The sequence below is a fragment of the Monodelphis domestica genome, chromosome 7, assembly GCF_027887165.1.
Source record: "Monodelphis domestica isolate mMonDom1 chromosome 7, mMonDom1.pri, whole genome shotgun sequence".
NCBI classification, from domain to species: Eukaryota; Metazoa; Chordata; class Mammalia; order Didelphimorphia; family Didelphidae; genus Monodelphis; species Monodelphis domestica.
In genome coordinates this window covers 93,727,330-93,748,627 of record NC_077233.1, presented here as the reverse complement: position 1 = coordinate 93,748,627, position 21,298 = coordinate 93,727,330, and the positions used below count along the sequence as shown (strand labels likewise).

The window sequence follows — 21,298 nt, the reverse complement described above, 5'->3', positions numbered from 1 at the left end:
CCAATAGGGCTACGTCAAGCTCAGGCTCCAACCAACGGCTGCCTAGGGGGAGGGGCGGGGAGGGTTGGGGGGAGGGGATGGGCTGCGCAGGACGAGCGCGACGTGAAAAGGGGAGGGGTTGAGTTTGCATCGTCGCGAAGGGGCGCGTGCGCCCTCCTCTGGCAAGTGAAGTGTCATGCCCTTCCTTTGCGAAATACCTTTGCTGTCCTTTCCCTCCTCCCCTTAGTCTTTTCTCCCCCTGGCTAAGCATTCCTAATTTCTTTCATTTTATTCCCATCTTGAGCAATTGACTTACAACTTTTTAAAGTCTGCCAAGCACTTGAAACAACTACGTCTTTCCTAAAATAGCAAATGAGATAATGCTCGTAAAGTGCTCTAGCACAGTGCCTGGCACATGATGGGTGCTATATAAATGTCTATTCGCTATTTACTAAATATGATACTCCCAAATGAACATAATGACCTGGATATGGTCTGACTACGGTTTTGGATCATTCTGGAGACAGCTTCTCAATAAGCCTGATCACACCTGTAAACACACTGGGTGCCCCTCGAGGCTCAGTCCTGGATCTTCTTCTTTCCTCTTATTTCATTTGGTGATCTCATCAGCACCCAAGGATTCAACTATCAGTTCTGTGCACATGCTTTTCAGACCAATTTGATCAGCCTTATCTTCTCTCCGACCTTTCATTTCCAACTACTTATTGGATTTCTCAAACTGGATATAAATTCAATATGTCCCAAAATGTAAATTTAATCCTTCCCCCCAAACTGTATCCTCTCCTTAACTTCCCTATTACTGTTGAGGGCACCAACCACTCAGTCACCTAAGCTCAAAATTAGGGGTATTTTCTCAACTCCTTTTTCTTATCACCTCCATATCCCATCACTTGCCTCATCCTGAGATTTGTACCTTTTCTATATGCCTTCTTCTCCCCTCTGACACTTCCACAGCCCTGATGCAAGCCTTCATCACCTTATGCCCTGACTACCACAAAAGCCCCACAGTTGATCTTTTTGACCCAAATGTGTGTATTTTAAAATCAATATCCAATAACTATTATATTTTATAAAGTTTTATTAGTAACTAAAGTAAAAGAACTACCTGAACTCACCCCGGTGGCAGTCTGGAGAAAAAGATAGCATGGAAAGAGTCACAGCAAACTTGAATACATTCACTTAAACACAGGATGCAAGAAAAGGGGAAAGGATTCTAGGTAATACAGAAAGGAATTTTGGGTAATGTAGTTTTAGGGGTTCAAGAATTTCTAACTCTATAAGTGTCTACCTACTCTAAACAGCTATCAAAGTGACCTTGGAAAGCTCAAGGCCTGACTCAAACTCCAGTGGCTTCCTGTTTCCTTCTGAGTCAAATGTAAAATCCTCTCTTAGGGTTTTAAAGCTCTTTATAATCTGGTCCCTTCCTACCTTTCAGGTACTTTTCTTGCACCTTATTACCCTCCATGTATTCTAAGGTCCAGTGACTCTGGCTTATTTTATTTTTTTATTTATTTAGAATATTTTCCATGATAATATGATTCATGATTTTTCCCTCCCCTCTTCCCTCCCTCCTCCCAGATCAGATAAGCAATTCCACTGAGTTATCCATGTATCAAAGCCTATTTCCATGTTATTCATTTTTACAGTAAAGTGAAAACTGTAATCATATCATATTGAACCATGTGATTGATATGTATTATCCAAAACTTGCTTTAATTTTCCTTTCCACATTGATCATATGTTTTTCTTCTGCATTTCTGTTCCCACAGTTCTTTCTCTGAATGTGGACACCGTTCTCTCTCATAAATCCCTCAGAATTGTCCTGGATCATTACATTACTGCTAGTAGAGATACACTAAATAGATAAATTAAATTTAAAAGATTATACAATTCAAAAAATTATTACATTCCCTAGTAATATAAGGATCAAAGACAATTCTGAAGGCTTTATGATGAAAAATACTATCCACTTCCAAAGAAAGAACTGATGAAGTACAAATGCAGATTGAAGCATTTTTTTCCTTTTTGTTTTTGTTTTGGTCTACAGGGTTTTTTTTGCAACATAGCTAATATGGAAATATGTTTTGCATGACTATACATGCGTAACCTATATCAAATTGCTTGCCTTCTCAAGAAAGGAGGGAAAGAATTCGGAACTCAAAATTTTAAAAACAAATGTTAAAAATTATTTTTACATATAATTGGAAAAATAAAATATAAAAATTAAAAACAAAAAAATTACATTCATATGTTGACAACATGTTTCATAGAAACAATTGAACTAAATATCTAGTTAGCAAGCACAGGTAAAAATAGGAAGCTACTATGCAGCAACATGGTTAATAACCAAAAGGTGGTTTGCTGTAATAACTAATTCACCCTCCTACTCAACTGAATTAGTCTTTATTCCGTCCTACATTATTTTGTGAGTGGCTCAGCATGATACATCTTTTGTAAGACACAACTTGGAATTCACATTCTACTGAGAGGGACAAGGATTGTAGGAACATAGAATTTAGAGCAGGAAAGTGATTTAGTCCAAACTCTTCATTTTCTCTATTAAAAACAAACAAACAAACAACTGAAGCCAAGTGAAAAATAAGTAGCAAAGGCAGCATGTGAACCCAAGTCTTTTGACTCCAAATTGAGGGCTCTTTATGCTAGATCATTCTTTATAACAAGACCATTGCAGCCATCTGTCCATGATTTTCCAAGTTTCTCTGTCAAATAATATTGCATGATTTGAGGCTGTTTTTAAATCATCCCCTATGCCTCAGAATTTTAGAGTTAGAAGAGACTTCAGTGGCCCATCCATATCCATACTTAAACAAAAGTGTTTTCTATGACAGTGGAGGAGGTTACCTAGCCTTTGCTTGAAGACTTCCTGAAAGAGAGAACTTATACTCCCTCTGGATGCAGCCCTTTCCACTTTGGGATAGTGTTAATTATTAAGAATTTTTTCCCTTACACTAAGCCCTACTTGAATTCACATTTACTTACTCCGAATCTAATATTCTTTCCATTAAGTTAAGGTGTGCTTTAATTTACCAAAATTCACTGTTTTGTAAATAATAGTTTTGGAATTCTTCAAGGACATGTCAGACAGAATCTATGAGGAATGGCTCTACTGGGAAGCCAAATATCATACATCTGGGTATACTGATTTCAGAATATGGAAAAGGTCTCCATACTGAACTACAATTCCCATATTTTAGAACCCAACCAAAAGGCTTGGACATTGACCAAATGCATGCTTGTTCTTATTTGAATGCTAGCAGTAAGATCAGGAACAGCTGAGAGAGCACAGTCAATGTGCAGCTAGATTTTAAATGGTGAGGATAGGAGGCAGATGGGTGACTTAGTGAATGGAAAGCCCAGCCTAGAGATGGAAGGTCCTGGGTTCAAATCTGCTCTCAGACACTTCCTAGCTGTGTGACCCTGGGCATTGCCTAACCCTTACCCTCTTCTGCCTTGGAACCAATACACAGTAAGGATTCTAAGACAGAAGGTAAGGGTTAAAAAAATGTTGAGGATTCATAAAACCAATTTGGACTTTGCCAGTGAGAGAGAGAGAGAGAATCTACTGCCTATAAGAGTAATTCATTTATCCATTCATGTTGCAAAGATGGGTAACTAGTCCCAGAAAAGTTCTCAATCTTATCTCTAATTTTTTCTGCCCTTCCCCACCCCTTCCCCACCAATTTCATTGGTCATACTCTTCACTCTTCTTATGAGACAGTAAAAGGAGATATATCAAATACTTGGCCAGAATGATTGGACAAAATCTGTGGTTGGGAGACTGTTTTACAGAAGTAGATACCAAACTCACCTAGCCCAACTTTGTCATTTTGTAAGTAAGGAAATAAAAGCCTGCTACAAAAAAGCCACTGATGCAAACATCTTGGCATAAAGAGGACCTTGCTTTTGGTCATTATCCTAATGCTGAACCACCCTTTGATCCTTGGTATTCTGGGCTGGGCACAAGGCCAGTCTTTTGGTAGTTTAGGCTGGACATTGGGACAATATGAGACATTCATAGGTCATTCAGTAATTAACAACAGGACATTTTCCCAGCCACAGCAGGAGAACATTTAACAGAAACAGGCATAGAGAATTCCTTTTATTGATTCAGCTGAGCAAAGATCCCATAGTGACCCTGTAGCCAAGCAGGAGAGTCCTTCCAGCTCCTTTCTTTAGCTTTTGACATTGTCAGTCTTGCCTTCCTCTTACCCCTCTCCTCCTCTTCCTGTCTTCTTTCTCCCCCTCCCCCATCTCCTTTATCTTCCATCTTAATGTCAGTTCTTAGAGAAAAGAGCAGCTAGGGCTAGGCAATCAGAGTTAAGTGATTTGTCCAGGGTCACGTTGCTAGAAAGTGGCTGTGACTATATTTTCATAATTCTCAGGATTTGTTATGTCTGATTCCTTCAGAGCTGGAGGTGCTGAACTTCAGTACTTGTTTCTCTGTGCAACGTGTATTCTTTCTAGATCACCAACGTCATCCCAGTGGCCCTGAGCCAATGTTTCTTAGAAGCCCTGAGGCTTTGTCATCCACCTGCCAACTCAGAGGAAAGTGCCAAAGTACAGCTAACTCTCCATCCTATGGACAAGAAACTAGATGTATACTTCTTTTCTCATTCCAACAAATGGATGTTACCAGGCCACAGGGCATGGTCTTATGGTTTTGACCCCATAAAGAGACCTTGTTTGGAGTACCTTGATCTCTCTGACAGTCTAAACTGGTACATACTGACAGTTGAAGGCTTACCAAGTGGTTTAAGGTCAAGGAAGCATTTTCGTCACTACTACTCCTTGAGGTAGGTATAGCATAATAGAAAGATCATTTACTTTAGAATCAAAAGACCTGTGTTTGAATTCTAATTCTACTTACTACCCATGTGACCTTTTGCAAGTCACTTCACCTTTTTGGGCCTTAGATTCTTTATCTATGAAATGTGGGAGTTGAATGAAGGGACCAGAGGGTAGTTAGTAATAAATTCATGTTCAGCTGGGCTAGAAGTCTATAATGGACTGATCCAGAGATCTATCCTTGACACTGTGATCAACATTTTAGAAAGGGACTTGGATTAAGGTAATAGAAAGTATGGTTATAGCATTTGCATGTCTCAAAGCTAGGAAGGATAAGTCTTTGAACAATAGAATAAGTATCCAAAAGGATCTCGACAGGATAGAGTAATGGGCCAAATCTGAAAAGGTGAAAAAGTAGGACAACTGTGAAGTCTTACACTTAGACGAATAAATCAACTGCATAAACAAGGATAAGTGGTGCTTGAGTAGATAAATTTGTGTGAAAAAAGCTGGGGATTTTAGTGAAAGGTAAGCTCAATATGAATCAATGATAGCTGATATTTATGCAGTGCTTTGTATACATAATCTCATTTGATCCTTATAAGAATCTGGTAATACAGATATTATAGGTATGTACATTGCCTCTTTGTAGATGATAAAACTGATATTCAGAGAAATTAAGTGATTTAACCACAGTTGATACCAAAGGTGAGATTTGAATTCTGGATTCTACTGACTTCAGGCCAGCACTCTATTATAGAAAACTGAAAACTGTGATATCAGTTGTAAAAGCTAATGTGATCTTAGATGGAATTAATATGGCCATTGTGTCTAGAAGAGGTCACCATGGCCATAAACTATATATGCATAAGTACATGCATATATATATATATATAGATATATATATATATAGACATACACACAAACACACACATATATATGTTTAGTTGTTTTTCAGTCATGTCTGACTCTTCATGACCCCATTTAGAGTTTTCTTGGTAGAGACATTGGAATGGTTTGCCATTTCCTTCAGAGGAGAGGGGGTGATAATTCTGTTATCCTTTGCCTTGGTCAAACTACATCTGGATCTAGAAATCATACCATATAACTATATAAGAAGACTTAGGGGATACCCGATGTCCTCAAGTGTTTGAAGAGCTTTCAAGTGAGAGAATAGACATATTCTGTTTGGCCCCTTGGGTCAGAACTAGTAAAAATGGATGGAAAGTTGCAAGGAGGGAAGATTTTGGCTCATTGAAAGGAAAAATTATCTGATGATCTGAACTGTACAAAATTGAAATTGACTACTTTCAGGAATGCTATAAAAGTTATTCTTGTTTGGATGAAGGTTTGACCAGATGCCCCTCGAGGACCTTTCCAAACTTTAAGATTCTGTGACTAGATGTTATTTCAACTCTTCCAGCTCCTATGATTTTCTGAAATAAGCTGTTTAAGATTTATTATCCCTATTTTACAGATGAGAAAACTTAGCCTTAGGGCTATAGGATTTGGTTTCATCATCTTTTCTAAATGTTGAACCCATCACCTCCATAGTCAGCCCATTTCACTTTTGATAGTTCTAATTGTTAGATTTTCTTTATATCAAGGTATATTTTCCTTCCTATTCTTGTATCCTTATATCAAGGCCTATTAAATATCCCTCTTTACAATTTCTATCCATTTTTTCTAATACTGCCCCCGTGATCTAAACAGAACAAGTCTAATTCCTCTTCCAAAGGTACAGTCTTTCATACCCTTAACAAAAGGATCTTATCCTCTGAGTCATTTCTTCTTCAGTCCAAATATCCCTTGTTCATTTAAGTGATTTTGACATGGCTTAACCTTGGAATCCTGTATCATCATCCTATTTGCCCAAATTTAGACAGTCCAGCTTATTAATATTTCTCTTAAAACCCCAAACCCAGAATAGAACACAATGCTCCATACATGATTTGATCAGGGCAACATAGAACAGAATTGTCACTTATCTATTCCTAGACACTATGTCTAGTATCAGCAGAAGATTGCATTAGATTTCTTGGCTGCCATATCAAACTCTTGATTCACATTAAACCTATAGTCCACATGGAGGAGTATGTTTAGGGGGAAGATCATAGAAGCATAGTTTTAAAGCAAGATAGGGTAGTTTGAATATATGAGTATATAACTGTAGGATATAGAAGTCATCAAGTTTAAATTCTTAATCTTACAGATGAGGAACCTGAGGCCAAGAGAGATGTTAAGTGATTTGCCAAGTTCACAGAGTAAGCAGTTATTTGAGGCAGGATTTGAATCCTGGCCTCCTTGACTTTTGACTTAAATGTAGAATATGATCTCATTTTCTTCTGTCTCTGACTTTCTGAATTCCAAAATCCTTTCCAAATGACATTTTAGGTACTAGGTTCTTAATTATCTTCTAACTCTGACATCATTTTAAAATCCTTTTCAGCTCTGGCCTTCTAAATTCTAAGGGTCCTTTTACTCTTACATTCTGTTCCAAGGTTCTTTCCAGCTCTGACATTCTATCCTCTATGGTTCTTCTTAAATGACATTCCATGTTCTACATTCTAATTTCCCTTCTAGCTCATTCTATAGACCTGACAGCCTGTATCGTATTTTATAAAATTCTTCCACATCTTGCACTCTGAGGCCTTTCCTAGCTCTGACATTGTCTTCTAAGGATTCCCTACTTCTGACATAAATCTTGTGGAATTTTCCCAAAGGAATATCTTCTTTAATTCTTAAACGTTATGGGTTATGGGGTGGCAGCTAGGAGTCGGTGTGTTTGGTGTCTGGGTAACAAAGCATTTCCACCAGAAGCAGCCAGTCTTCTGCCCAAGTCTCACAGATCCTCTGGGAATTAGTCTTTTGCAAGGGTTGCCATTACAGACACTGAGCCCAGCTGCTCCCGGCCTCCTTAGGCCTCCTTAGGGACTCCATTTGGAAGGAGGCTGGGCTGTGAGAGGGACCGGAGAGCCAGACTCTTGCAGGTAGAAGAAGGAGCCTGGGGGGTGGGGGCTGGGGGGTGGGAGGGTGACCGGTGAGTTTTTTTGGAAGGGTCCTTGGAAATCACCTAGTCTAGCTCCATGGTTTACATCTGGTGAAATTGAGGAAGTAAAGGGACTTATCCCAATTCCATTTAGCTTTTGAATGGCAGACTGGCACATAAAAAAAAAAAATCTCTTCCATTGCTTCGCAGGGAGGAAGTTTTGGCGATTACCAACCCTACCTGCTATTACCTTTTACCTAAGCAGGCACTCCTTCCTTCTTTAGACTCTTGAGATTTTAAAATTACTGCTTCTTTAACAGCTGCTCTCTTCCCGCCAGCCCCGCCCCAGAGGCGGGGCTAAACTCCAGTGGCCTAGAGTAATCCCCGCTTTAGGAACGCGACCGCGCTCTGGTCGGTTTAAGTGTAGGTGGCGGGCGGGGGAGAGCGGCTAGGCGAGATTGCCCATGCGCACACGTGCTACCGGCCTGCAAGGTGTAGGCGGCCGAGCCCCGCCCCCTTGCCTTCCCTCGCCCATCCTCCCATCCCCTCCCCTCCCCTCCCTTCTCCACTCCTTCCCTGTGGGCCCAGGAGGGACCAGACGCCCAGCTGTTGACAGGAGGTAGGGGAGGGCTAGAAAGCCAGGACGTCAGAAGGACAGATCGACGGGGGATCGCGGTGACACTGAGGCGACAGTGGCAGGGGCTCAGGAGTGCAGTAAGCGGCAGGGGCGGGGGGAGGTACGGAGCCCCAGTCTCCCAGCGGCCGTTAGCCTGGTCCCTTCACCCGGCAGGGAGGGGCCGAAGGGAGCAAGGCGCCTGCGCAGAAGGGGGCGGTTGCGGGAGGGCGAGGTCTCCGCGTGCGGGTGTGTGTTGACGAGGCGGAGCTTGGGAGGAGAGGACCCACCTAGGCGGGCGGTGCGAGGACTGGGCGCGGGGATGCATCTACGCACGCGCGGGTAGATTTGTCTTGGGGATGCTTGAATTCCCTTCTAATGGCTTACCTGAGTCACTGTGGAATTGAGGATCCAGCTCCACATTCCTAAAGCCTTTCTCTGCCCCTCCCGTAAAGAGAGCCTTGGGTTATGGGGGAAGTTCCGGGTCTGAGAAGGCTTGAACCCAGGGCTAAGCCTGGAAGGAAGGCTGGCAAGGATTCTGACAGGTGCAAGAGTACGTCCAGGCTTGGGGAATGACTTGTGCAGGGCAGGGAGGTACATGCTAAGGACGTCTGGAATAGTTTGTTAAATCCTATTCGACCAACAGTAAGCACCTACAAGCTTATTCAGTTGTATCTGAATCGTGATCCCATTTGGGGTTTTCGGGGTGAGGATACTGGAGTGTTTGCTATGTCCTTACCAGCTCATTTTTCAGATGAGGAAACTGAGACCAACGGGGTTGGGTCATACAGCTAGGAAGTGTCTCAGGCCAGATTTGAGCCCAGGAAGATGAGTCTTCCTGACTCCCGGCCCAGCATTCTATGCATTCTGCTGCCATTCCACAAGTTTACCTGGTCAGCAAGAGCTGGTTTAACTAGAGAAGAAATATTCCTGGTTAGAGATTCATACTAGGGCCGCCCTTCAGTATGCCAGCCTCTCTACTACCATGGAGGCATGTCTTTTGTTAGCTTTTCTCTTGGCCATGTTGCCCCATCCTGACCTATGTGGGAAGGTGAGCAACAGGAGGAACTGAGTTGACCTCAGGAGAATAAAGGGATTTCTCAGCTCTTTTCTTGGACGAGCTTTTACTGTTTGTCCTTGTTTTCACCTTTTTTGAACCCCCTTGAGGGCTCTAAAGCTAAAATCTAGCAGCTGCCAAGAGCCATTTATCATTCATCTTTCTAGATAGATACCTACTTAGATATGTAGGTGTATGTATATACACACTTGATTGTGTTATCTTCCCTCATTAGATTGTAAGCTTTTTCAGATCAGGAATTGTCTCATTTTCTTATTTGTATCATTAGTTCTTAGCACAGTGCCTGGAATATAGTAGGTGTTAATAAATGTTTATTGAATTGAAAACACTATATATAGTATATATATATTGATAGCATTCATATGAAAACCTGAACATACAAATGGATATATTTAGAGGATAAGGAAAAATTTATTCTAGGCTACTTCATTTTAAGTTATGGGGATTGATTATTTACTTTACAAAATTATTTGTTAGGTTATCAAATGATTTATAGTAGGACTCCTAGTAGTAAACTCCCTTAATATGTTTAATAGAGGGTTTGATTTATTTAAAAATTCCATACAGCAAGTTTTGTTTTTTTAAAGAATGTAGATGTTACATAAAACTATGTATAGTGAGCTTTTATTATCAGGGTGAATGGAGTTATGCCAATACCTTGAGAATCTTTCATTTTGTCAAAATGATCTTTAAAAGTTGCCATGGCCTCTAAAATCTGTCAGCCTACAAATGAATTGCTTTGAACTTACTAAAGTTCTGAGGACATATGGTCAAGGATTTGAGTTAATACGGATAAATAGAATGTGTTATAGCATAATCATAATCACATATCTCAGTTCTTGATTTGTTTATCTTAAAATTAACTCTTACTACCTAAAATAAAAGGGAGCATTTTTTCCTGCCTACCACCTAATGGAGGTGCTAAAAATCATCAGTGAAGGGAAAAGGATTAAGGGGAGAAATAAAGAGCAAAATGGCTAGCCAACAACTGAGTAGGATCAGAAAGCCACAGAATGTTAGAGAAGAGAAGGATTTTAGATAGAAATTATAGGAAAGTAGACTTCAGGTTGGCATAATAAACTTCCTAACAATTAGAGTTGTAAAAAAATGGAATGAACTACCTCTAAAAATAATGAGTACCCCAACACTATAGGTCTTTTAAGTTAACTTTAAAGGTTGACGTTATAAGGGGAATTCTGTTTAAGGACAGCCTTGACTAAATGATTCCTGAAGTCTCTTGCAATTCTAGGATGTTGATTCTATGACCTGTGTTAGTATTATGAAAGTTTTTTGGCCCAAACCAACATATGTCTAAAATTGGTCTTTTTTTTCTGTAATGGAATAAGGTTTGATTACACAGACTGGTAATATTTTAATTTTAAAAATTTTCTTTTATTGATACAGTAATTTTTGAACTCCATATGAAATAATATTTTAGGGTAAGTAATCTAAGTTTGTTATAGACTTTTCTCACTAAATGTAATGCTTTTTAGCTTAGTTGATTGGTTAATCAACTAAGTAAGAGGGTTGTCCTGTACCTTTAGCCCCAACATAAAGAGATTTATGCCTTGATACTTTCATTGGGTGTAAATGCCTCTTTTGAGTTATGATATTAATCAAAAGTACAAATTATATGTGAATAATTTCTAAAGACTATTGAATCAAAGGCATAAAATAGGTATACATTGAAAGCAGGAATGTCTTGCGATTTTTTGAAGAGAATAAGTCATGTCCTGTGGGACTTAGATGAAAATGAAAGGCCAGTTTAGAATTCATCCTTGTGGTAGAGTAGCTCCCAATAAGTCCCAAAGAGAGAGTCTCTGTCTCCTTTCTCTTCACCTCTCTTCCTACTTCCTCTCCCACTAGAGGATGACCATTTGAATATAGGGATGGACTTCCCATCAATCTGTAACAATGTCCAGGGAATAGCTGATGGCTCTGTCTGCATTGGAAATTAAGAACAAACTAGACACATGAAGGAAAGGCAGCCTAAGAGCTGTTTCTACAAGGCTATTCACCATCACCCTCAAGTTGGAGTCCAACAGAGAGTTTATGCACACCAAAAAAGAATTTAGTGAGGGTTCCATGAAAGAAGAGAATGGCTTCTAAGAAGCTTTGAGTTTACCTTTGTCCATGTGAGCTCTCTAAGTTTGAGCTCATTACCCCCAGGGACTTTGTATATACACACAGGGGAAAATGTGTCCCAGACTATTGGAGCAGTTTTTTGTTCTTCCTGTTTTTGCTACTTTAGTAATACCTGTTACTAAAAGCTAATTAACATTGGCTAATTGAAGAACTGCAGAGAACACACTGGTGGGGGCTCATAAGCCAGAGAATTAGCAATCAACTCTACTCCCCTAAGACAGTGATTGTGAACCTATGGCACAGGTGCAAAAAATGGCACACTGGAGGAAGTGATTTGGGAGAGATACAGTGCCAAGCACTATGCTAAGTACTGGGGATACAGAAATAGACAAAAGACAGTGCCCTCGAGGAGCTCCCAATCAAATGGGGGCAGCAACATACAAAGAGAAGCAAACTAAATACAGGATAAGTTAATAGAGGGAAAGCACCGGAATTAAGGAATTCCTGTAGAAAGTGGGATTTTAATTGAGACTTGAAGAAGGTCAGCAATTGGAGTGGAGAAGCATTCCTGCCGTATGGGACAGCAAGAGAAAATGCCAGAGCCAAGAGATAGAAGGTCTTGTTCATGGTATAGCCATGAGACAAGTATTACTGGATTGGAAAGTACATATTAAGAGAATAAGGAGTAAGAGAACTGGAGAAGTAGGAGGGGGGGGTAGGTTATGAAGGGCTTTGAATTCCAAACAGCATTTTGTATTTGCTCCTAGAGGCAATAGGAAGCCACTAGAATTTATTGAGTAGGAGGGTTATATGATTAGATTTGGAAAACCACTTTAGTGTCTGAATAGAGGATGAATTAAAGGAAGAGAGTCTTAAGGTAGGCAGGTGCATCAGAAATAGTTCAGACATGAAATGATGAGGACCTGCACTAGGTTGGTCTTAGTGTCAGAGAAGGGAAGTGGGGGGGGGGAGTATTTGAGAGATGTGGCAAAGCTGAAATCAATAGGCATTGGCAACAGATTGTATATGGGGGTAAGAGATAATGGGCAATCCAGGATTACTCTTTAGGTTGGATATCTGAGGGAATGGGAAGATGATGTTGTCCCTTATTGTAATTGGGAAGATAGGAAAAAGGGAAATTTTAGAGGAAGAGATCCTTAATTCTCTTTTGGACATATTGAATTTAAGATGTCTACTGGATATCCAGGTCAAGATGTTTGAAAGGCAGTTTGAAATGCAAGATTGCAGGTCAGCAGAGAGATTGGGGCAGGAAAGGTAGATTTGAGAATCATCATCATAGAGATGGTAATTAAATCCATGGGAGTTGATGAGATCACCAAATGAAGTAGTGTAGAGGGAGAATAGAAGAGGACCCAGGACAGAATCCAGAGGGGTACACAGTTAGAGGCTGTGACCTAGAGGAGGATCTGTCAGATAGGAAAACCAGGAGATAATGGCATCCTGAAAACCTAGGGAGAAGAGAGTATCAAGGAGGAGAGAGTGAACAATGTCAAAGGCTGTAGAGAGGTCAAGGAGAATGAGGAGGGGGAAAAGACCATTGGATTTGGTAGCTAGGAGATCATTGGTAACTTTGGAGAGACTAGACAGTAAATTGATAAATAAAGTTGGAATCTGGATTGTTAGGATTTAAAGAAGGTGTGATAGGAGAGGAAGAAGTACCTATGTCTGGATGGCCTTTTTGAGGAGTTTAGCTACAAAAAGGCAGAGGAGATACAGGATGATAGTTATCAGGGATAGTGGAATCAAGGGAGCTTTTTTTTTTCCAGAATAGGGGAGACATGGGTATATTTTTAGGTGGTAGGAATTGAGCCAGTAGACAGATTGAAAATAAGTGAAAATGTGGGGATGAAAGAGGGAACAATCTGTTGGAAGAGATGGGATGGAATGGGATCCCACTTGAATAGATGGAGGGGTTAGCCTTTGTAAGTAAGGAGTAAGGACATGCCATCATTTGAAACTAGGGTGAAGGAGAAGATCATGGCAGAAGGCACTAGAGTGATAGATAAAGAAGAGAGAAGGAGTTCACAGTGAATGGCCTCAATTTTTTCTGTAAAATATGAGGTGAGTTTCTCAGCAGAGACTTGAGAGAACAGGATCATGGGAGATTTGAGGAGGGATGAAAAAGATTTGGAGGAGTTGCTGTGGGGAGTGGCATAGTGAATTAATAAGGGAGGTTAAGTAGGATTTCTTAGAAGTAGTGAGGGTCCATTGAAGTTAATGACATTAGTCTGTAGCAGATGTGGTCAGACTTGTGCTTCAGGAGGATAACTTTGACAGTTGAGTGAAGGATGGACTGAAATGAGAAGAGACTTATGGTAGGGAGACCAATCCGCAGCTGAACTCTTGTATGTGTTCTTCCAGTCAAAGTCTGAGTTCTGTCTTGTATGTTTTGTAAGAATCCCCATCACCTGGCACAGTGTCAGAACTTAATTCTTTTTCCTTCATTTGTTCTCTATTTGTTATATCTTTCAAATATAGCCATGGAAACTAAATTGCTAATTGCATCTGCCTCTTATATTTCCTTTTGTCTTAGCTTCAAACTAGCTTTACAATTTCCCTCTCCCTTCCCCTGTCTAGCTTGGCATACAAAATTAATTTGTTGTCTTAATTTATGCAACCTTTCCCATTTTTCCTTCCATCCCATTTGGTTTAGTTACCCTTAGGCTGGAGGAGTGGGAAGGAGAATGATGGGGAAGATAATCAAGGGAAGAGAATTGATGGTGACATGAGATTGGAGGCATGGGGAATAAGAAGAAAAGTTCTTCTGTGGTCATTGTTGGAGCTGGGAATGTCAATGAGCCAGGAAATGAAAAGGAAAGAGAAGTACCCCAAAGGATCAGACATGTAGTTGGGAGCCTTTCCTGGTAGTCTAAGATCACACTCTTTAACAAGATGTTATTTTTTTTTTCAGGGAGTCCTCATGAATTCCTTTTTGGACCATGTCCATGATCCTTTTTGCCTGTGTGGTACGGGTGAGAGATGGGTTGCCACTCTCTGCCTCCACAGATTTTCACCATAACCAGGATTTTTTGGAATGCAGAAAGCGCCTAAAAATGTTGTCTTTAATTTTGACACAGTTTCCAGGTCGAGGAACTGCAGAAGGACATGAACTCAGTATACAGTAAGTTAGTTCTTTTCTTTTTCGGCAATCATCTGTGACAAGGAAATCACTTTTAAAGACTGATATATATTAATTTAAGGTCGCCAAGGAATTCAGCTATGTAATTCCTTAATGAAAACTCAAGTCTGCAGTCAATCTTTTATGGAGTTTAATTACAATAGGAGGAAGAAAGGAATTAGAGATAGAGAGAAAAAGGGAGAGAAGGGAATAGGGCTTAAATACCCCTTCTGTTTAGGCTGGGCCAAAAGGCCCAAGCCCTTAGATAGCTGGGGCAAAGAAAAAAGATCAGTCCCTATTACTCACGTGACCAAAATGGAGAAACAGTCTCAGAGGCCCCCACCTTCAGCTTCCTTCAGGGCAAGCTTCTCAGAGCACACCAACCACACCGACCAACTTCTCAACAACCACCTCCAGTCTTCAGACCCCCCTGATCTTTAAGGAAACCATCCAAGTTGCCTCCCCTCAGTTCTCACATCTACCAATCACTCTCCATCAATTTCCCTGTGCCAATGGAGGCTCTAGCTTAACCCAGGACCGCCCAGAGGCTTTGCACATGTCTGTTGAAGGTCATATTTTCGAATAATTAAATCTTTGCTCCTTTGCTACAGCCCTTTCTAAATCCTGTTAACCTGAGTAGGGTAGAGATTGGAATAATTAAATTTTGATCTAGGCTGCAGCCCTTACTCAATCCTGTTAGGATTGAATAGGGTGGAGATTGATTCCAAGTATCTCCATTGTATCAATTCTAAAATCAATCATGACTCAAAGAAATTCCTGTTCTATGCTTAAGCATAGGTCAAAGTCCTTTCCATTGTTCAGCAAAAGGTTTCTGTCCTAAAGTAATCTTAAGAAGGGAGGAGAAGGAACCTCCCATGCCAATGGGGTTCACATTCCAATAGTCAAGACCCACTATCAATAGGAAATTTTTCAAGTATGAAATTTCTCAATGGTGAAATTTCCAACATTTATAAGTCTAAGAAATTTTGAGGTTTACACATCATTAGCCTGATAATGACAAATTAAAACTTCGCTTTCTTTTAACCATATACTATGTTCATTTTTACACTTAAGCCCTGACTTTTTTGTCTTAGTATCAGTTCTAAGACAGAAGAGTGGCAAGAGCTAGGCAAATGGGATTAAGTGACTTGCCAAGGGCCATGCAGCTAGGAAGTATCTGAGGTCAGATTTGAGCCCAGGTTCTCTTGACTGCAGTCCTGGTGTTTTATCTACTGTGTTACTTAGCTGTGCTTCCATATGTTCTTAACTGAAATTTTGCAGCAAGGAAACTAGTGACCCTGTAGCCCACGTCCTTAACTTACATGAAAAAACAGAACCATGTTGCTGCCTTACCCAAACAAAATGTATTTGAGTATTTTGGGTGAAAGATCACTGATTTAACATTTGCCTATTGGTTTCCCTCTTTATCCCTAAACTCTCACTATTATCCCTAACTTAAGAAAGGTAACATATTGGACAGAAGAGGTTATTTCTTGAAGTGGACCCTGCTCCCTCCTCCCCCCATTACAGTTTACAGAATGGGAAAAGAAAGAAAAATCTTAGATTAGAAAAGCATAGCAGCCTGGTGCTATTTGGTAGACAACCCAACAACTTTCATAACCCAAAGGAAAACGCTATTATTACACCTTTACACAGTCATGAATGTTCAGAATATTGACTGAGAGTCATTAGAGAAATTTTATTTTATTTTTAATATATTTTTAGTCTTAACATTTTTTATTTAATTAATTTATAATATTTTTCCATGGTTCCATGATTCATGTTCTTTCTCTCCCCTCCTCCCACCCCTCTCCCATAGCCAACATGCAATTCCACTGGGTTTTATATGTGTCATTGATCAAGACTTATTTCATTAGGGAAATTTTAAAACATGTTCAACATTCTTTGTTTGCAAAGGCAAGAAAATTGATAAAGCATTTTAAAGTTCCATAAAAAATGGTTTAAAAATAAAACTTTAGGCTTAAGTTATGTACACCATTCTCTCATTTGGCAATGTCTCATTCCTCACAGATACCATGTAAAGATATTGTAATATGACTCATTACTATATTTCTCTTAAGTTCTTTTCCCCATATAATCATGATAATCAATTGTCATATTAGCTACTATTTCTGAACAACCACTGCTTTTATAAATATTACTCCCAGGCGCTGGCACTGAAGCTTTGAGCTCCCCAAAGTGGTAAAAGATGACAGGTGTTGAGTGGGTACTTAATTTGCTAACAGACGTGAAAGGCATTTTGTCGAGATCATCTTCACTCAAAAGATCCTTCTGATATGCTTGCCGTGCAGATCTAGTTGGCTTTGTGGTGATTCTGCTTCCAACCACTTTCACCACTTGGATAGAGAGCAGGCATTTCATAGCAATCATTTTTTACGTCCCCTCTAAATGCAAAGCTGAGGAGTGTAAAAGACAAACAAGACACTGTAAGCACTGCCCTTCAGGACATTTTTTTTAAATTTTATTTTTTTGGTTACAATACTCACTTTATTTCCCTCACTCCCCTCCACCCACCCTTCCCGCAGCTGATGTGCAATTTCATTGGGTATTACTTGTGTCCTTGATCAGAACCTATTTCAATGATGTTGTTTGCACTAGCATGTTCATTTAGAGTCTACATCCTCAACCATATCCCTCTGACCCATGTATTCAAGCAGTTGTTTTTCTTCTACGTTTTTACTCCCACAGTGTTTCCTCTGGATGTGGATAGTGGTTTTTCTCGTAGATTCCTCCAAGTTGTTCAGGATCACTGCATGGCCACTAATGGAGAAGTCTATTACTTTCCGTTGTATCACAGTGTATCAGTCTCTGTGGACAATGTTTTCCTGGTTCTGCTCCTCTCACTCTGTATCAATTCCTGGAGGTTGTTCCAGTCTCCATGGAATTCCTTCACTTTATTATTCCTTTGAGCACAATAGTATTCTATCACCAACAAATACCACAATTTGTTCATTCATTCCCCAATTGAAGGGCATCCCCTCATTTTCCACTTTTTTGCCACCACAAAGAGTGCAGCTATGAATATTTTTGTACCTGTCTTTTTCCTTATTATCTCTTTGAGGTACAAACCCAGCAGTGCTATGGCTGGATCAAAGGGCAGACAGTCTTTTATCGCCCTTTGGGCATAGTTCCAATTTGCCCTCCAGAATGGTTGGATCAATTCACAACTCCACCAGCAATGCATTAATGTCCTGACTTTGCCACACCCGCTCCAGCATTCATTACTTTCCTTTGCTGTCATGTTAGCCAATCTGCTAGGTGTGAGGTGATACCTCAGAGTTGTTTTGATTTGCATTTCTCTCATTATAAGAGATTTAGAGCATTTTTTCATGTGCTTATTAATAGGTTTGATTTCTTTGACTGAAAATTGCCTATTAATGTCCTTTGCTCATTTATCAATTGGAGAATGGCTTGATTTTTTTGTACAATTGGTTTAGTTCTTTATAAATTTGAGTAATTAGACCTTTGTCAGAGGTTTTTGTAATGAAGATTGTTTCCCAATTTGTTGCTTCCCTTCTAATTTTGGATGCATTCGTTTTGTTTGTACAAAAACTTTTAAATTTGATGTCATCAAAATTATTGATTTTACATTTTGTGATTTTTTCTTACTCTTGCTTGGTTTTGAAGTCTTTCCTTTCCCAAAGATCTGACAAGTATACTATTCTGTGTTCACCTAATTTGCTTATAGTTTCCTTCTTTATATACAAGTCATTCACCCATTCTGAATTTATCTTGGTGTAGGGTGTGAGATGTTGATCCATACCTAATCTCTCCCATACTGTCTTCCAATATTCCCAGCAGTTTTTATCAAATAGTGGGTTTTGTTCCCCAAAACTGTGATCTTTGGGCTTATCATAGACTGTCTTACTGAGGTCATTTACTCCAAGTCTATTACACTGATCCTCCTTTCTGTCTCTTAGCCAGTACCAAATTGTTTTGATGACCACTGCTTTATAGTATAGTTTGAGATCTGGGACTGCAAGTCCTCCTTCCTTTGCATTTTTTTTTCATGATTTCCCTGGATATCCTTGATCTTTTGTTCTTCCAAATGAATGTTGTTATGGTTTTTTCTAATTCAGTAAAAAAGTTTTTTGGTAGTTCAATGGGTATGGAACTAAATAAGCAAATTAATTTGGGCAAGATTGTAATTTTTATTATGCTAGCTCATCCTTCCCATGAGCAATCAATGTTTCTTCAATTGTTTAGATCTAGTTTTAATTGTGTGGAGAGTGTTTTGTAGTTGTGTTCATATAGTTCCTGTGTTTGTCTTGGCAGATAGATTCCTAAGTATTTTATATTGTATAGGGTGATTTTAAATGGACTTTCTCTTTCTAATTCTTGCTGCTGAAATGGGTTGGAGATATATAGAAATGCTGATGATTTATGTGGGTTTATTTTGTATCCTGCAACTTTGCAGTTGATTATTTCGATTAGCTTTTTGGTTGATTCTCCAGGATTCTTTAAGTAAATCATCATATCATCAGCAAAGAGTGAAAGCTTGGCCTCCTCATTGCCAATTTTAATACCTTCAATTTCTTTTTCTTCTCTAATTGCTACTGCTAGTGTTTCTAGTACAATGTTAAATAATAGAGATGATAATGGGCATCCTTGTTTCACTCCTGATCTTATTGGGAAGGCTTCTAATTCATCCCCATCGCAGATGATGTTTGCTGATGGTTTTAGATATATACTGTTTATTATTTTTAGGAAAGGCCCTTCTATTCCTATATTTTCTAGTGTTTTCAATAGGAATGGGTGTTGTATTTTGTCAAAGGCTTTTTCTGCATCTATTGAGATAATGATGTAATTTTTGTCAGTTTGCTTGTTAATATGGTCAATTATGTGGATGGTTTTCCTAATATTGAACCGTCCTTGCATTCCTAGTATGAATCCTACCTGGTCATAGTGAATAACCCTTGTGATGACTTGCTGGAGTCTTTTTACTAGTATCCTATTTAAGATTTTTGCATCTGTATTCATTAGGGAGATTGGTCTATAAGTTTCTTTCTCTGTTTTTGACCTGCCTGGCTTTGGGATCAGTACCATATTTGTGTCATAAAATGAATTTGGTAGAACTCATTCTTTGCTTATTCTGTCAAATAGTTTGTATAATATTGGGATTAGTTGTTCTTTGAATGTTTGATAGAATTCATTTGTGAATCCATCTGGACCGGGTCCAGATGGCTTGTTCAATTTCTTTTTCTGATATGGGGTTGTTTAGGTAATCTATTTCTTCCTCTGTTAGTCTAGGCAATTTATATTTTTGTAAGTGATCATCCATATCACCTAGATTGCCATATTTGTTGCCATATAACTGGGCATAATAGTTTTTAATGATTGCTTTAATTTCCTCTTCATTAGAGATAAGATTTCCCTTTTCATCTTGGATACTGTCAATTTGGTTTTCTTCTTTCCTTTTTTAAATTAGACTGACCAGTACTTTGTCTATTTTATTTGTTTTTTCAAAGTACTAGCTTCTAGTCTTATTTATTAAATCAATAGTTCTTTGACTTTCAATTTTATTAATTTCTCCTTTGATTTTTAAGATCTCTAGTTTAGTCTTCATCTGAGGATTTTTAATTTGTTTACTTTCTAGTTTTTTTAATTTGCATGCCCAATTCATTTAACTCTGCCCTCTCTAGTTTGTTAATATATGAACTCAAGGATATAAATTTCCCCTTGGGTACTACTTTGGCTGAATCCCATAGGTTTTGAAAGGATGTCTCTTCATTGTCATTTTCTTCAATAAAATTATTAATTGTTTCTATGATTTGTTCTTTAACCGGTTTTGGAGAATTGTATTGTTTAATTTCCAATTAATTTTTGATTTACCTCTCCATGTACCCTTACTCATTATTATTTTCATTGCATTGTGATCTGAGAAGGTTGCATTTATTATTTCTGCTCTGTTGTACTTGTTTGCAATGTTTTTGTGCCCTAATACTGTGAATCTTAAAAATTCTCAGACCCTACTTCATAAGATTTGGTCAAGACCATTCCGCATTTTAAACAATGAAGGTACTTGATCAGGGATGTGAGAACTCTACTCCACCCATACTTAAACATACTTTAGGGGACGATAAAGTTGTAAACTCTTTACTGAACAATGATATAGTAAGGCAAAAAACCTTAAGCTAAGTCTATTTTTAGATCTAATACAAAAAGGTGCTAAGTACCTATGAAGGTCAGGCAACTTGCAAACTTGCACGGGGCAAAGAGGTGTGAACTCAGTCAGAAGTTTTAGTCTACCCAGAGAAGTTGAGAACTAAAGAAGGTGTGAATTAAGAATGGGCAGTTCTTTGGGAAAATGTCTACTGTGATTGGTAGATGTGAGAACTTAGGGGAGGTGACATAGGAGAAAATTCTCTTTAAAAGGAACTCAAAAGAGGTCTCTTGGAGATTCAGCTTGCCAAAGCTGAATTGGAGAGAGGCAGCTTGCCAGAGCTGCCTTGAAGGGGTTGGTGGCTGGCTGAAAATTCAGTTTGCCAAAGCTGAATTGGAGCTCGGACTAGTTGGAGTAGCTGGGTCTCTGAACACTTGAATCTTGCTTGGGACAAATCTTGTGGC

At 39.2% G+C, this 21,298-nt stretch overlaps 1 protein-coding gene across 4 annotated transcripts in view; it reads left to right on the top strand.

The window, feature by feature from the left end:
• Positions 1-8,147: 8,147 nt before the first annotated feature.
• SEC22C (SEC22 homolog C, vesicle trafficking protein) overlaps positions 8,148-21,298 on the top strand; it is a 46,122-nt gene continuing 32,971 nt past the window's right edge. The window contains exons 1-3 of one of the 4 annotated variants that reach the window (XM_007499805.3): positions 8,175-8,509; positions 10,891-10,925; positions 14,504-14,713. In XM_007499805.3, coding sequence (XP_007499867.1) covers positions 14,532-14,713 — 182 coding nt within the window. In that variant the 5' untranslated portion in view covers positions 8,175-8,509; positions 10,891-10,925; positions 14,504-14,531. Of the gene's footprint in view, positions 8,510-10,890; positions 10,926-14,503; positions 14,714-21,298 lie in introns of all 4 variants that reach the window. The other 3 variants (XM_056805098.1, XM_007499804.3, XM_056805099.1) reach the window with 3 other exon arrangements.